This window comes from Channa argus, chromosome 15 (assembly GCF_033026475.1).
Source record: "Channa argus isolate prfri chromosome 15, Channa argus male v1.0, whole genome shotgun sequence".
NCBI classification, from domain to species: domain Eukaryota; kingdom Metazoa; phylum Chordata; class Actinopteri; order Anabantiformes; family Channidae; genus Channa; species Channa argus.
The window spans coordinates 20,077,248-20,093,870 of NC_090211.1; the positions used below are offsets into that span (position 1 = coordinate 20,077,248).

The 16,623-nt window shown below is 38.0% G+C and overlaps 1 protein-coding gene across 4 annotated transcripts; it reads left to right on the forward strand.

The window, feature by feature from the left end:
- The first annotated feature begins 564 nt into the window (after nucleotides 1-564).
- On the forward strand, nucleotides 565-16,350 carry LOC137100134 (zinc finger CCCH domain-containing protein 7B-like). 4 transcript variants are annotated; one of them, XM_067477764.1, is made up of 23 exons: nucleotides 565-802; nucleotides 1,077-1,139; nucleotides 1,285-1,321; nucleotides 2,858-3,055; nucleotides 4,886-5,044; nucleotides 5,624-5,704; nucleotides 6,321-6,380; nucleotides 6,600-6,654; nucleotides 6,832-7,001; nucleotides 7,196-7,808; nucleotides 8,290-8,342; nucleotides 8,434-8,527; nucleotides 8,840-9,001; nucleotides 10,152-10,351; nucleotides 11,224-11,324; nucleotides 11,459-11,640; nucleotides 12,901-12,986; nucleotides 13,284-13,456; nucleotides 14,004-14,106; nucleotides 14,347-14,455; nucleotides 14,661-14,797; nucleotides 14,929-15,098; nucleotides 15,664-16,350. In XM_067477764.1, exons 2-23 carry the CDS (start codon nucleotides 1,081-1,083, stop codon nucleotides 15,842-15,844), a joined length of 3,183 nt encoding a protein of 1,060 aa, XP_067333865.1. In that variant the 5' UTR covers nucleotides 565-802; nucleotides 1,077-1,080; the 3' UTR covers nucleotides 15,845-16,350. The 4 variants fall into 4 exon arrangements, with proteins under 4 accessions (XP_067333865.1, XP_067333864.1, XP_067333866.1 ...); XM_067477763.1 differs by having other exon boundaries at nucleotides 1,080-1,139; XM_067477765.1 differs by having other exon boundaries at nucleotides 566-802; nucleotides 1,080-1,139; nucleotides 13,287-13,456.
- Nucleotides 16,351-16,623: the final 273 nt, after the last annotated feature.

The window sequence follows — 16,623 nt, forward strand, 5'->3', positions numbered from 1 at the left end:
CTGAGAAACTGTACAAAGGGGTGTCAATCTTTTACCATATTACACGTAGAAACATATAATCCAGTACTGTCCACTGATCACATAGATCAACGTGATACCTAAGTCCATCCATCCCTCAATTATCAGCTCCAGAAAAATAACTCCAGATGCGATCATAGAGAGGACTTTTTAAGTTCAGATGGTTGCTCTTCCATTAACATGCTCTTTTCAGCTAGCACCAGAGAGATATTTTAATATAAGGAAGCCAGTGGGAAGTTAAAAAGCATTAATATACATGTAAGTAAAATAATCAAAAGCAAGTATGAAATAGGTAGAGTTGCCCTTTAGATTAATTAAAATTAATCACATTTTAATTATGTTTACTTTTGTATATGGTTGTTGCCGCCTATCTTTATTTATTTTTTTTAGTATTTTATTATTATTTTGATTGCAGGTTAATGCCCCTTTAAAAATGTGCACCATAATGTCTAATACATTTCTAATACAGTTAGGGTTAATTGTGGGTGGGATTTGTCTGCAGGAAGTGGCACCTGACAGTCTTCACGCAGGGCTAGAAAGCTGTGTGAGTGTTAAGTTGCGTTTGGCTCATGGAGGGACTGAGGCTGCTGGGAAATCGAAACTTAACCGGGGATTGGGAAGTCAGACCAGAAGCTTCGGCTGTTTCCTTCATCCTCCTCGCTTTTCATCAGTGTCAACACGACCTGTCAGCTGGGAGAAGTTACCCCGCGTTTCTCCTCCTCGCACTCAGCCTGACACAATTATAAAGTTTGCCTCGGTTCAATGAACTTCCTCACATCGTCAGGTAGGTGTGTCTGAAGTTGGTCCCGTCGCGCTATGATACGCAGGGGATCGTGTAGAGCCAGGGAGTTCGGTTGCAAGCTGGATGTTTGTGCAGAGACTTCGAAGTGAATGGACAAAAACATAGGCTCAGTGTGTGTCTTTGCACAGTGTGTGTGTGTGTTTTGATTTTTACTCATGAAGGAAATGGGATTTCACACTCCATATCACCGAATCAGTGGTCAGACTTAAATGCTAAATAATCCACCTGTGTTCTGTTTGTTTTCCTCCTAATGAAGCAGCATGGACCCTGCCAGGAGGAAACGCAAGGAGGACATAAAAAAAGCTTTGATATTTATACAGTAAGGAGTATGGTTATGTGTTTTTGTAATATGGGGCACACTGATAGAAAGTGAAACCAGCCTTGACAATGAATGACTCACATCTCTCATAACTAAGCTGTTATGTCTATAATTTTCTAAGCTCAGTTTACTTCTTGCATTCCAGGTCTTCCCTGGCTTATCCAGAGCCCGAGGACTACCAGGTACCACCTGTATTATAAACACAATGTTATGTCTGTCTCCACTGTCTTCTCCCTTTTGCCTTCTTTAGTTTTTCCCTGATTTTTCCACCATTTTCGTTTTTGAGGTAGTGTTGATGTTTCTTCTAGTGATGGAGAGATGAAACCTTACTTACAGTAGGTGTGGAGGCTTCCACCAAAGGTTTAGTATCATGAGGCCTCATTATAGACTCCTGACATCTAATGGGCAAATGTACTGAAACTTTATAAATTACAAACAAAACAAAACAAGATATACATTTACCATAAATCTTTCTTTAAATTGTACTAGATATTAATTTTTGAGCAAAAAGAAAAGAGTTTAAAAATTATAAACCAGACAAAGGCAGGTTTACTACATCTCCACTTACTACATTGTAAGTAGTGTAAGCATGACTATATTTACCATATTAGAAACAAACAAGTGTAAAATTAGTACAATTATATAATTGTATAATTACTATTTTATTCACAGTAGAACATAAGTAACATATCAGATGTTGAAACTAAGACATTTTACCATTTCATGGAAAATATTAGTTTATTTTGAATTTGATGGCAGCAAGTTAAATCTGTATCATGCAAAGAAGAAGCCATATGTGAACTGGCCAAAGCTCATTTAAAATAGTCTGAGGCAAAATGGAAAACTGTTCTGTAGTCCGATTAATAAAAATTAAAAAAAAATTTTGGACGCCATGTCCAGGAGACTGAAGAGGAGAGGGACCGTCCAGCTTGTTATCTGCAGCCAGTTCAAAAAGCCTGCATCTCTGATGGTCTGGGGGGGCATTAGTGCCTATAGTGTGGGTAGCTAACACATCCGGAAAGGCTCCATCAATACTGAAAAGTACATAGAGATTTTACAGCAACATATCCTCCCATCTAGAGGACGGCTCTTTCAGGGAAGGTCTTGCATATTTCAGCAAGACAATGTTAAACTACATATTGCATCCATCACAACAGCATGGCTTCATAGGAGAAGAGTCAGGCTGCTGAACTGGCCTGTCTGCAATCCAGACCTTTCACTAACAGAAAACATTTGGTGCATCATCAAACAAAAAATCCAGCAACGAAGGCCCAGGACTGTTGGGCAGCTAGAATCCTACATCAGACAAGAATTAGACAACATTTCTCTCCTAAAAACCAGCAACTGGCCTCCTCACTTCCCAGATGTTTACAGACAGTTGTTAAAAGAAGAGGAGATGCTGCACCATGGTGAACATCACCCTGTTCCAACTTTTCTGAGATGTGGAATGACTGATTTCTGGAATGACACTTTTGAGAAGTCTAGTGCTTTATTTCTTCTGAATGAAACAAATGGCATTCATTATACTAATGGATCACCTCAGTACTAGTATGAAGAGAAAAAATAATTACAGTGATTGTGATCATGGGTAGAATATAACATCAGCTGTACAAGACAGATATGAATTAAATAAAACACTTCGCTGTGATTTTACTTGTCACTGTATCAATCCAAATACCTGCATCATATTCCCTTCTTTCTCCTCTGTCTTCTATCAGGACTTCCTGATCCGGTTAGTGTGCAACTTGCTCGAAGAGGGAAATGACTTGTTCAGGGACCAGGAGTGGGATCGGGCTGTGAGGGAGTACAGTGAAGGCCTGAATGTCTCAAGCTACGCTGCAGGAGAGGAGATCCACATCCCTGAAGTTTTACTGGAAAGCCTGTACGTCAACCGGGCTGCCGCCTACCACAGCATGGTGAGACTCGTGGTCCCCTGTGTTTCTGAGACGTCGATCCACAAGTTTGCATAAGACTGCTTCACTAGCCAAACACATACCTGTAGACAGCTGTTTGGGAAATGTTCTGCCACTGTAACTAAGGCTTGTGACATATACACACCCAACTCTAATCGGGCTGTGTGAGCTGTGGAACCAGAGAAGCAAGAACCAACACATAATAATTATAGGTTGAAGTAACAACATTTAATATCCAGTGACATGTCAGTGCTTAGTCAGAAATCTTCATGAACATGTACTTGTATACTTTATACTTCTTGTACACTTTTCAGTGTGAACATAATGAAATGCTTTGACAATTCATTGGATAGATTGTCATCAGACTACACAGGCACTGCAGACATTTATGGATGCCATGAATGGATGATTTGTCGGTGTGCTCGTGTGTGTGTGTTTGTGTGTAAGTGAGAGAGATATCAGGTTCTGGATCTGATTTCTATCTGATGCTCTGACCAGTTTAATTTTTTAATTTTTCATATCAATCATATGAAATATGTGATAGAAATTTTCCTTCTTTGAAGAATTATTATAGAACTCAGCGTGATGAACCATCTCAGTTTAATACATGCCGGCATGGAGAAGAACACATGGATGTTGGTGTCTTCTTCTTCTGACTTGTATCTCTCAAACCCCTTCTATTTATACTCAAACCCAAGAAAGGAACCACCCTCACAAAACATGAATGAGGAAACGAGGTGCACGCAGTTGACAATCATCCCTCTTGTCCCTTTCTAGGTTCTCTGAAGATGTCAGTTTAGAAGCAACAAAACCCTTTCATTGCACCTTCTTGTAGATCTTGTGACCCCAGCACTCACTATCTGCTACATTGCTTTGGGCCTTGTAACAACAAAGTGCCTACTATGATCTTAAGCAGTCCTCTAAACACGACACACCCTGTGACTTCTTGTCCTCTTTGTGACCTCTTCAATAAGCCTATCTTGGTGGACTATTTACCAATTATCTAACCATAGGACTAAATTTACTTTATTCCCCCACAAATATCCCTTGACTTATTGTCTGTAATCAAATGGCAGCCAGTAAACATAATTAGAAAGCAATTGCAATGTGGACATATAGAAAGATGACAAAGTGTCATACTGAAGGAACTTGCACAATTTGACTTTTGCCCTGTAATTTTATTGTTCATTTCTGCATGACTGGCAGTTTACATCCTCAACAGTGCTGCTCACTATGAAGCTGGATACATGTCACTAACTACCACGAATGTGAAGTATCAACATACAAATATCATGTCTGATCAAAAAAATCAAACCAATTAAGGTCTGTAATGTGAACACAGCCTTAATGACATTTGTGATCTCCTGACTTTTCCTGTAGTGCAGTTGTGTTGTGAAATGGCTGAACATATCGGATTGCCATAAAACCTGGTACATGCATTCTTGTCCCCTCAGAAATTAGCTAATAATTACGATTTCAGCTCAAAGTCATTAACATCTGCATTTGATGAACATCAAAACTTTGAAATACCTCAGTTGATGATTTTAAATTTCGACTTTAAACTTCTCCACAACTTTCGGTGGCCGGAGGCTGATTGTAATAAACTCTTCTTATTATAGATCTGTGGCATCCAGCATATGAATATTTGTAACTTCAGCAAAGCTTCCATTAAGACAGTCAAAATAAAGCAAATGAGGGAATTTCCTCTTTAGAGAAACTGTAAAATAACAGATGGTGGGAGCCTTGTGATTTAAAGAGATGCCCACTCATGTTGACATAAAAATCATGTAGAGAAGTTATATTTTATTATTAATTGTGTGATGTTTACCACAGGGGGAATACGAGCGGGGCGTGAAGGACTGCGACAGAGCATTGGAAATGTGTAAGGAAAGCCGCAGGGCCCTGTACAGGAAGGGGCTGTGTTTGAAGGAGCTGGGGAAGTACAAGGAGGCCTACAACTGCACCACGGACTGTCTACTTATTTCTCGCCTGGTAAAGGACGTACAAAGCCAGGAGAGTGGAGGCAAATGAAGTCTAGCAGAATGCTTTTAGAAGAGAGTAAATGTGTTCATCTCATACATGGGAACTTCCTAAAGGAGAATGTATCAAGCAGGAAAAGTAATGACAACGTCTCCTACGTTAGCAGCGTAATTGTGCCTGTGTGTGTTAATCTTTGCCTTTTGTCGTCTTTATAACACGTTTATCTGACACCATGGGTATTTTTAAGTATCTTTACAACTCATGACACAACCATTTAGTTAAGGTGCACTTTGTGTATTTGTGCTAATTGGTGGATGTTGACTCAAGACCAGACCTTATACAGACCTATCAGTGCTCCACATTTGGAGATTTTCACTAAATGCCAATAACAAGTGCACATTGTCTGATTTTATTTGATTTGGGTATTTTAATGCATTCTGCTTTGCACAGTGGGTGTTTGAAATGGGCCTCCTTTTTCCTGCATTGGTTAAATGAAAATTAGTGCATTTTTTGTGCATCAGGTCCTAGATGGAATAATGTAATAACTTGTGCACTGGATTCATTTGTGCTCTTTATGTCAATTCTCCATAGGACAAACAGGTGAACGAGCTTGCTCAGGAGCTGGCCGTCCATCTAGGACTGAAAATTCGAAAACCCTATGTCGCAGCAAAGGTTAGTCAAATGGTCAATATTTATTTTTTTATTTTTTTATTTTTTAAACTGAGAGAGTGAATAATGTGAATGTTTCTAAGTTCAGTCCAATAGTAAATGCGGACCAATTACAAGTAATTATATATTATTATTTATTCATCAGTGAATGAAGTTTAGTCAGGTGGTTTTTGTTATTGTGTTTTGCATCATTTGTGGCGGTTTTGTAGGTTGGAGGTGAAATGATGTAATGTCCCCTTTTTACGCCCAATTCAGCTCCAGGAGAATGAAACAATGTGAAATAATATTGCTGTCCAAGCAGGAAGCGTGCAGTAGTTTTTCCAAATCAGACTAAATAATACAACAAAGGCCTAACGGAAATACAAAGTTATCAGATTTCTCCTCCTTAAAATAGGATAAATGAAAAATTGTGAGATGCTATTGTAAACAATTTAAAATGATTCAGTTATTTATGAGCTTTTCTATCAAATCTGTGTAGCCTATTTTCATTTATTGTAATTAAAATATTTTTTAATCAAGAAATAGGAGCAAAATTAGATTCTTTCTTAGATTTATTTGTTTTTCAGTTGCAATGTATTTCAGAAAATGTATATTTGTACTCATATTTGTATGTCCCTAGGATGATACACTAATCAGGAAAGATGTCGCAAAGGGAAACATGACTGCTGAGGCCACCAAGGTGAGTTCCACTGTGTCTGTCTCATGTCATAGAAAGAAGAAAAACACTCACTGTCATAGGACATTTACACTTTCTTAAAAGAAAAGAGGACAGTGATTTAAAACGAATCTTTAACTATATTTTCTGTTTTGGACACAATTTTCTTTAGTCTTTACTTGTCTTTCCAGACATTGTTTTCATTTGTGTCTATTCAAAATGCTTTTTTCTTCTTGTATGCAGGTGTCTGGTGTTCACGTAGGAAATGGGCTAAATCCTTTAAGTAGCCTGGCACCAGGTTTGAAATGGTTTAACTAGAATTATACTTCATTACAAGAATAGTAATGTTTGTGGTGGTTTCAGGAATTATTCAGACCAATTTTTGTGCAACTTAACATTGTACATTACATTTTTATAAAATAAGAATGTTTCCCGTCAATCTACACTCTACATTAAATTCCCTCCTTGTCTTCAGTTACTTTTCCAGAGACGACTCAGTCCATCGTCACCTCCACGCTTTCCAGCTGCAGCCAACCTACTGTCACCGTAGCGGACAGAGAGGACACTTTGGACGACCTTGAGCTGATGGGAGATGACTTAGACAGCCTGCTCGACTGTTTCCCTACTGAACAAAAACCAGCTGAGGTGAAAGCTGTGTCTTTGCTGTGTTAATCCTTGCATAGCAGCATGTCTTATTGATTTCTAAATCTTGAGATCTGGAGGAGGATGAAATGTTGACCATCTAAAAGTTCACAACTAGTTTGTGTCAGAATGAATCATGTTGAGATATACTGCCCGGCTGCTGACAGCCAGTATCCATCCATCTCCATGTTTTCTAGATCCAAACCCAAGCAGCCTTCTCAGTCTCCAGCAGGATGTCCCCACCCACAGTTCCCTCTGTCCTGCCCGCCCCGACACCCCAGCTACCCCCAGCCTTCTTCAGCTCATCTGTTAGCCAGTTCAACTCTCTGGACTCATTTTCAAGTGCCAGGCACAGCACCACGACACTGGATACCCTGGACAACCTTTTAAGCCAACAGCGTCTAGACGATTTAGACAACTTCTCTGGAAGTGGAGGCAATGCAGGAACTCCCAACTCAAGGTTGACCCCCGTGGTGATGGATGCCCTGGATGGCCTTGATACCTTGGATGACTTATTGGATTCAGCAGTAAATGCTGCTTCTTCTGAGAAGGTTAATGAATCAAAAACGGAATCGGACACAAGGGAAAAATCTCTTGATTTGCTAGATGAGCTAGATCCCCTGGAGAACCTCTCTGATTCCGATGGTCATATCACCGATGGCCTTAAACTTGGTGTGAAAGTTATGGACCGGCTTGATTCCCTTGATACTCTGGACTCGTTTCTGTCTGTAGAAACAGTCGGCGCAGCTTCGACAGCAGCCTTTGCTGGAGGAACAGACCTCAAATCACTCTCCAGATTCCGTGCTGATGGTGATCATGATTTATTAAATTGAATGGAAATGCACAAGGCATGTTTGTAGATGTCATAACACCTAATGGACGTTAAACTTGAATGTGTTTGACCTACAGCAGTGGTTCTCGACTTTTTTTGCCCTGTAAGCATTTATCCCTTATCAAGTTCTGAGCAGATCAACTGAAAAGTGAGGTTTTGGAGTCTGTTAATGATTTTCTAGAAAGGAAATACTTTCGCCTTCTTATCGCCATAACTTTTGGGGGGTTAAATCAGTGACTTACCTACAGTGCATATTTCATTTGAAGAAGGAAGGAAACACTTGCATAGATCACCCATAACACATATCATACAAGTACAATGGGAAATAAAATAATTTTCCCATTTTAACACCATACTGGTGTTTGTGCAAGATTTAAACCTTTTACCACAGCGTGAACAAGTCACTCATGCAGTATGTGGTGAGTCATTTGTGATTTATTTTCTCTCATTTCTTCTCAGGTATCTCGGGCTCTCACATTGCTGCAGCTCCAGTGATACGATCAGCAAAGAAAGTATGATTGATTTGGTTTTGTTTGTTTGGTAGGATTTTGTGAGTATTAACTGAAACTAACTGTAACTTTCATTCTTACCGTGTCAATAAAGGAGAGAAATAATCAGGCCCTTGCTGTAGCTTCGAACCCCTTGTCCTCCACCCATGAGTTCCTGCAGGCCTGCTCTGCTTGCTTTCCTCGGGAAGGTGTGTTAGCCGTCCATTCTCAAACTGTAGTGTAACAAGAAATCCTTATGATTCTGCTGCTGGCTAGTGAGGATTTTACTGCCCATGCTTTTTAATATTTCTCAATTTGAGCATATGCTAAAGAGAAATAGTAGCGTATCTGCTTCCTTTAGGTTGAGAGTCAACAAAAGGATAGAACATGTTAGATGATGCAAATATTCATTTTTAAATCTTTACAAAAGCACAGATTTAGGCTTTTCATTTTTATCCAATTGAATACATTAACTGTGTTTAAAAAATATTTTTTAAACGTGTGTATTAATTGTTTTTCAGGTCGGGGGATATATACATATGTTCACAAGCCAGACTTGGTCCACAATTGTAAGCGAGACATTTTGTTGTGTAGACAAAAGGCAGATGATCCTTCAGACTGGACTAGAGTGCGACAACTTCCTGCTACGACATCTTTCAAAGGGCCATTTGTACTTTGCAAAGGTAAGGATGTCATTCCTATAATTCATTTGAAAGTCCCTGCAGGATTTTGCATATGTTTTTGTGATTGTTGTGGCCTAAAATAGCTGATTTTGCGACGGCTTTTATAATAAATTGTGATGCATGTTGGGATTTTTTTATGTTTAAAAAAACAAACAAACACATGGTTGCGCAGAAAAAATTGGTAATTACTTGATCCCAACATTGTGAATATTTGGAGTGAGTGACAGATTAAAGGCACACAAAAAACAGTTAATAAGTTTTCTCACATTGGGAACAGCTTCAGCATGACTGGCTTGGACTAAGCATGTCAGTGTCAAAGAGGGACAAGCCGTCCCCCTATAAAAAGGGGTGGCACTCAACTGTCCAAAGACACGAGCACAAACTTGGTCACCGGGTGCTTTGTTCTCGGCGAACAGCATCTTGGGAGATTTGCTCATGCTAATCTGTCACCAAACAGTAGTTTGAGCATTGGAGTGTGGAAAGTAGCAATACTTTTCACACTGATTCCAACCAGGTGGTAATAGCTCCATGCTTGATTATGAAGGAATAAAGAAGCACGGTCTCTGTAACATTCGCCCAATAAAAAGTGTGGTGGCATCTCATCTACACCCGAAATCCCCCCCCCCCCATCATCAGCGGGGCCCGCCCTCCTGTCCGGAGCACATTGGTGCACTGACTGGGCCATCAATGCTTCCTCTCTTCTGATAGCAAACCAAGCCACAGTTTTTTTTTTTGTTTGTTTTTAGAAAGGCAGAAATGTATTTTATGGTGTTTGACAAGTGACTCCCGTGGATGTGCACATATTGTAGGACTGGATATTGTTAAATTTATTTTAGTTTAGGAACTGATATAAAATCTAGTTTATTTGTTTCCAATTTTTATTTGTAAGGGACTTTGTACTATTGTGAACATAAATGCCAAGACGAATAAGTCAAAACACATGAATATACTCTATGTAAAAGAAATTAAAAACTCAGGGCATAACGAGATTTGCCACAGACAATTCACTTTCCTTGCTGCCTCATAATGTCTTTTAATAATATTTGTATTACAGAGTTAAGAAACTTTTCAGTGACTTACATAATATTAAAGATAAAAATGATCAACATAACTATTTGTCAGTAAGACGCATGTTTTCTTACTTGTCCAGAGCTCATTAAGTCTGGGGATTTGGGGCTGTGTAAGTTTGGAGAGAAGTGTACGTTCGCCTACAACCAGCTGGAGATCGATGTTTGGACAGAAGAGAGGAAGGGGACGCTCAACAGAAACCTGCTGTTTAAAACAGATCCTGCAAGCTGCATAATTGGTCTTTTACAGGAGCACAAGGGCACGTTTATGTTCCTCTGCCAGGTTAGATTCTACGATTTTATTATCATTTTACAAACTTTATTTATATTTCTTAAAACATCAAATCATGTCTGCATATTTTTGCTATTTTGCATTTGTATGCTTCGTTATAAAGTATGTGTTTTCCTTAGGTTTACTATGTTCCTATGTACAGTTTGTATATTGCTGTTCTTCTCTGCCCTGTCATATTTGGGGAAATTATTTTATCAAGAATTTGGTTTTCAGGTCCTTGAATAATTAGGGACAAAAAAAACTTTTTAAATTAGGATTTAGTTTTAGTTTAGTTAAGATTAAGTTTTTAAAAAGATGGGGAAAATACACTATATATACATACTCTTAAACATAATGACATGGAATACAAAGTAAATTAATAAACACATGCTTAATAAAAAATACTTATAGTAATACAGAAATATACTAGTATGTACACTGATAACAAAATTGGTTTATAATCTTATAATTTTTAATTGCCTAATATAGGAATAAACGCCTCTCTAAACAATTTTATATATCTATTGAAATTATCGAATAATGTAGATTATTGTTGTCTTTATTTTCTTTTTTTAAATAAATTACTTAACTTTTGTACTAAGGATTCTTTATATTTTATCTAGCGCTTCCATCATTTTTACCTTACCTCTATAATACTCATTAGTATTAAAAATAAAATATTTTATCATTTAAAATAATTACAAATAAAGAAACATTGGTTGAAGCATGTACTGCTGTTTATGCCTGTCTTATGTCTGTCTCTTATAAAGCATTGATGGATTGATTCATTAATGACAACATGCTATTATGTTTGTCTTTAATTTAGTTTTTCTCTTTCCGTTGGTTTTGACCTTTTTGTTATTTTTGTCGTCCTGTCTCTGTAGGAGTGCTTTAACAGTAAACCTAGAATCTTCAGTAAGCGCTGCAGAGAGAATCTCACCATCTGCTCTAACTTGGATGCTCGCCACACCTTCGATGCTAATAAGTGAGCGTGTTTACACCGTGTGTGTGTGTGTTACTGTGTCGTCCTCTTCTTCCTCTAGCTCATTTCACTTAAAACACTAACTCTTTAACTCACGTGTTTTAAACCTACATTGATTTTCTCTCTGTGTCCGTCAGGTGTTTGGCATTCCAGGTGAGGGCCCATAATGTGATCTACAATAAGGTTCGTCCCCTGGGCGTCATGTGCCACTTGGATTTTTGCCGCAAATACATCGGGTACAGCTACTGCAGAGAAGAGAACTGTGCCTTCGCCCACTCCTGCATAGAACTCAAAACTTGGACAGTTCAGCAACACACAGGTCCAGTCTATCAAATACATGCAGTGGAATTATTAGTGGATTTTTATTTGCTGGGTTCAAAATTATTGTCCACTTTACATGGTGAGATAACAAAATATAAAATAAATACATTTAAAAAAAATACTGTACTATGGTACAGTCTTGAGATACTTTCATTAAGAATTTCCACTTTATTCATTTACTCCATTAAAATGTTGCAGTAATATTGTTAAATATTGTACACAAGCAACATCTCAATATGTTGAGTTACATTGAGTTGGAGCATCAGTTGTGCTTGTTGTCAGAAATTAATGCTGTGCATATGAGAGATGCAGTCTCGCATATGACTAATAGGAATTTTACCAGCAGCTTTGAATCACCACAATAGCAGAAAGTTTTACATATTGAGCTTGTCCACAACTACTTATATCTACAAACCATTTATATTCTTGTTGCTGTTTTCTCTGCACTAATCTCAACATTAAATTTACAATGTGCATTTCACATACTCCAACATTTACCGTAATGTGAGGAGGTCCAGTGGAAGCTTCCTGAGACTTATTGAACAGTACTGGCAGCAGTGGAGAGATATTTGATTCCAAAAGCGCTTGGAGTGAGGCTCACAGATCTGACCAATCAGTGAAGAGTAGAGATTTCTAGTTATCTAGTACGTTAGCTAGCTTCCTTATTAGTTTGATAACTGTGACGACCTGAAGGGCTGTGCAGAGCTTGGCGGAGCATAACGCGCACAGTGTGGCTGTTTCACAGCTTACAGGACTGAGTCACAGCCCCACATCAGCTCTAAACTTAAATTGCTCACTGTAACTCGTAACGTCCATTAGTGTTTGCTCCTGTCGCAGAATGTTGTTAACACGTATGTTTATTCATGAATAAACAGCAAGTATGTCTAAGGCCTTAGATGTTACCACATACACATTTCAGATCTTTTTAAACTTCACTAATTATTAGTGATATTTACCTCGGTTTTATGGAATTTTACAGGGTCTTTTAAATTATTGTAAGATGTCCTGCTACTTATCATTTTTCGTTATGGTATCAGTATGTGATGTATATAATTATTTTGTTAGCTTCTTACGCTGCCCCTAATGGCAAAACTGTCGAACATTACTACTTAGAGGTATTATTTCAGTTGATCAATATTCAATTTAATGAAATAATAATTATTATAGAGTATGTAAACAATCTCTTTAAAGAAGCAGAAGCAGCTTGTAGTATTTATTTCAAAATGAACTTTTCTGTATCTGTTTGTGTTATTTACAGGTATCAGTCATGATGAGATTGTTGAAATATCCACGAAATATTATGAAAAACTGGACCAAAATTTCAGCAAACAGAAAGGGAATAAAGTAAGAAACTATTCTGAACATTTTTACAGTTTTCTATTCATATAAGCTGTCCTGTACCCTCTGCTCTTGCTTATTTTTATATAAATGTCATTGAATTAATACATTTATGTTGAATTCGAACAAAACCCAACTGTATGTTGAACCGTAGGTTGGTAATCCAATGCAGTGACGAGATGCTCTGTACAGTAATGCAAATACAAATTCAGAATTGCAGAATTCCCTCAATGCACGTTGCACCTGCACCTTCCCAAAGCCAACTATTTTTAAGTGACTGTTGCTTTTATCATTTATTTTAAGCAGCTGTCCTATGAAGGTGGTGGAGGCAAACCAAAGGAGGGGGGAGGAGTGGGAGGAGCTGGGAAGAGTCTGAACATGAAGATGAAGTTTGCGTGTGCTCACTGCTGGCGTGATGGCAATATTGTTGAACCAGACAAAACCCTCAAATACTGCACTGCCAAGGCCAGCCACCCGTGAGTAAAAACAATACACTTTCATAGTTGCTGTATAAGGCTGGAAAATAATTAGAAATGTTTGTAATAAATAGTCTCTTAAATCTCTGAGGTTAAGTAGGGAAAGTAACTAAGTATGTTTACTCAAGTGATAAGGTATTTCTATTTTATGCTACTTAGACTTTGACTTATTTCAGAGGCAAATATCCTAATTTAGTTGTATTTCAAAATATTTTCTGAATCAATAAATTAACTCGGATTTGTTTTTCTTTTATTTAGTCAGTTTCAAGTTCATTCTTTTGGTTCTTGTTTTTGTGGAAGGTACCAACAAATCCCCCCCCCTGTGTGTGTTCCTAGTTCTTGTTCTAAATAGGCAGTTTCATACACAGTATGAGTGACTATCACAGAAATATGTAGAATATAGAATAAAATATAAAAACAGGCATTAAACTATTAATTAAAAAAACTGCTTTCCACACCGTACTGTTCTTCTGTGCTTTCAGATAAATCCGTCATTACATAACAACCATGTTAAACTAAACTAAACCTCTTGTGTGGTCCCCTTCAGGTGGACTAAAGACAGGCGGGTTCTGCTGGTCAGGTCTATAGAGAGAAGTAAATGGATTCAGGTTCGACCGCTGCCACAATCCAAATTCCCAGTGGAGTTTGAAGTAGGTTCTCTGATCTTAATTTAATGTGGATGTGGATCAACACTCCCACAGTAATAATGAGAGTTTTTCCTCAATAGTTCCTTCATTTCTTGTGTTTTGATTTCTTTTGGTTTTTGGTTTGCTGGTTCTTTAAAGATTACATTTCCAAGTGTTCCTGCTTTGCTAAATGTCTCTATATTGTGTGTCTTGAAAATGTGTGATTTAAAATGTATTTTATATGTATTTATTTATTTCGTGCAGGTGTGTACCCAGATGTTAAGGAGAAGAAAATGCGACTACTCTGGAAACTGCACATTTGCTCACAGCCAAGAAGAGAAGGATATGTGGATGTATATGAAGAATAACGACTGTAAGATGTACAAAATCTGCAGGGCAGTGTCTGTGAAAAACAAAGCTGTAGGAAAAACCATTTCTGCTGTAACAAGGCTGTGTTTGGGGTTGAAGTGCATTTTACTAATTGCTTGTCAAATTCTTTCTCGAAAGAAACTCAAAGAAATTACTGTTTTTAACCGAACACTCTCCCAGTGATGACAGATTTGTCTTTGTGCCTTTAGTGCGAGACATGCAGCAGATCTACAACATGTGGTTGACATTATCAACACAGACCCCCCAAACAGATGGAGCCGCAGTTACCCAGCCCGTTGCAGAGGACAAATACATTGTTATGCCTACCGACTATGCTGAACCAATGGTAAGTTAACCTTTGTTTGTCATCTATAACCAAAGACCCCCCCACGCTATCGCTAAACTAAAATATGTCTATACTGATGCTTTATTTCCTGACTGGATCTGTAAGAAAAAAGTGTGATGTTTGTATTTCAGAGTGATTTTTACTGCCGTCTGTGTGGTAAGAACAGCAACAGCGAGCGACAGTGGCAGCAGCACATCTCCACTGAGAAACACAAGGACCGAGTATTTAGCTATGAAGAAGAAGAAGAGGCTCTGATGTGGAGCTGCCGTTTCCCCGGGAGATGCTTTGAAATCTGTCCCAAGTAAGATCCTGTCCCAGTTCAGGTTTGGGTTTTAGAAAAGTTTGCATCTCTCCTTTTGTGGTTCTGGTCTTTTTACTTCTTAAAAGTCTTTCAGTCTTTTCACACATATTCTTCTTATCAAGACGTTAACTTTGCATTCTGTTCTTTTCCACTGGTATTCTGAGAGTTGCACATTGTTTTTGTTAATCAAGCAACAATTATTGTTGGTTACACCGCAAATTAAGGTCGCTCATCACACTTCTTTTGTTATACTATTCACATTCTTTTGTAGAAATATGAAAAATATTTGACAGAACAATGTGACGTCTCTGTGGTCAGAGCTGTAAATATAGAGAATCTATATATTGTTCCTCAAAGACCATAGTACAACACAAACAGATATTAAGGGCAGTAAAAATAAAAATAAAATGCAAACAATATTCACCAAACATTAAAACATTTTTCTCATTTAAGTCTGGATTCACTTTTACAACAAAATTTTAATGTTATTGGGAATTAACAACACTACCAAAAAATGAGGAATGTCATCATCTGACTAAAAATGGAAATTGTTAATGACTGACAGGTTGGATGGCGGCTGTGCCGACGGTGTGAGCTGCGACTACGCCCACAGCCCTAAGGAGCTGCAGGAGTGGACTGAGAGACGGGATTTCCTGCGGCAGAAACTCGCCAGAGCCAGGGAAGACATGCTCGTCATGCCTGATGAGGTTGACTTTGGAAAGTACAACTTCCTACTTCAGGATTGAGAAAAAATTATTTTGTGACTTTCTGAGCCAATGTTTTGCAACTGCCAGAGTAGGATATTCATGTATAATATCACATCATAACCAAAGTCAGCAGGACCAAATGATCAAGTGAAACCCGAAATGCAAAACCCTTTTTTGTTTTTATATCACTGTATACAATTTAATTTAAAACAAAATTTAAATTTCTAAAATTAACAATTTGTGGAGATACGTGTATTGGTTTTGACTGTTCAGCAGTATAACTTATATGTGAAGTAGACACAAACAGGTTGTCACAGAATATTTACAAAGGCTTCATGCGTACAGTGACTATACGTGCAGATAAGGTCAGAGACATTCAAACTAAATTTTAAATGCTGGTTTTTCCACTGTTTGTTTGCTTCATCCTGCAATTTACAAAGAGAATAAATGTTCAGTTTTAAATCTACATTAAATCCTGCCTACAAATGGTTTCTCATTGTCCCACTGTTGAACCCAAATAAATAAAAAAAACAACTTCATTCTTATTTGGTTGTGTGAGTGTGACTTTTTTTGTTTAGCACAAACGTGTTCGTCTGCTACATATTTTATACATTGATTTGCCGCAATTACTATTATGACATAAATAGATGAGTCCAGTACTGACTAAATGAGAAGTAAACCATACGAAGCGCTGTTGGTTCGGTCTGTGACCTCTGTAACTGTTTGGAATAAACAGGGCAGAGAAAGTGTGCAGCATAGCAAGATGATGAGGCCTTTCTGTGTGGAGTTTGCATGTTCTCCTTGTGCTTACGTCCCTT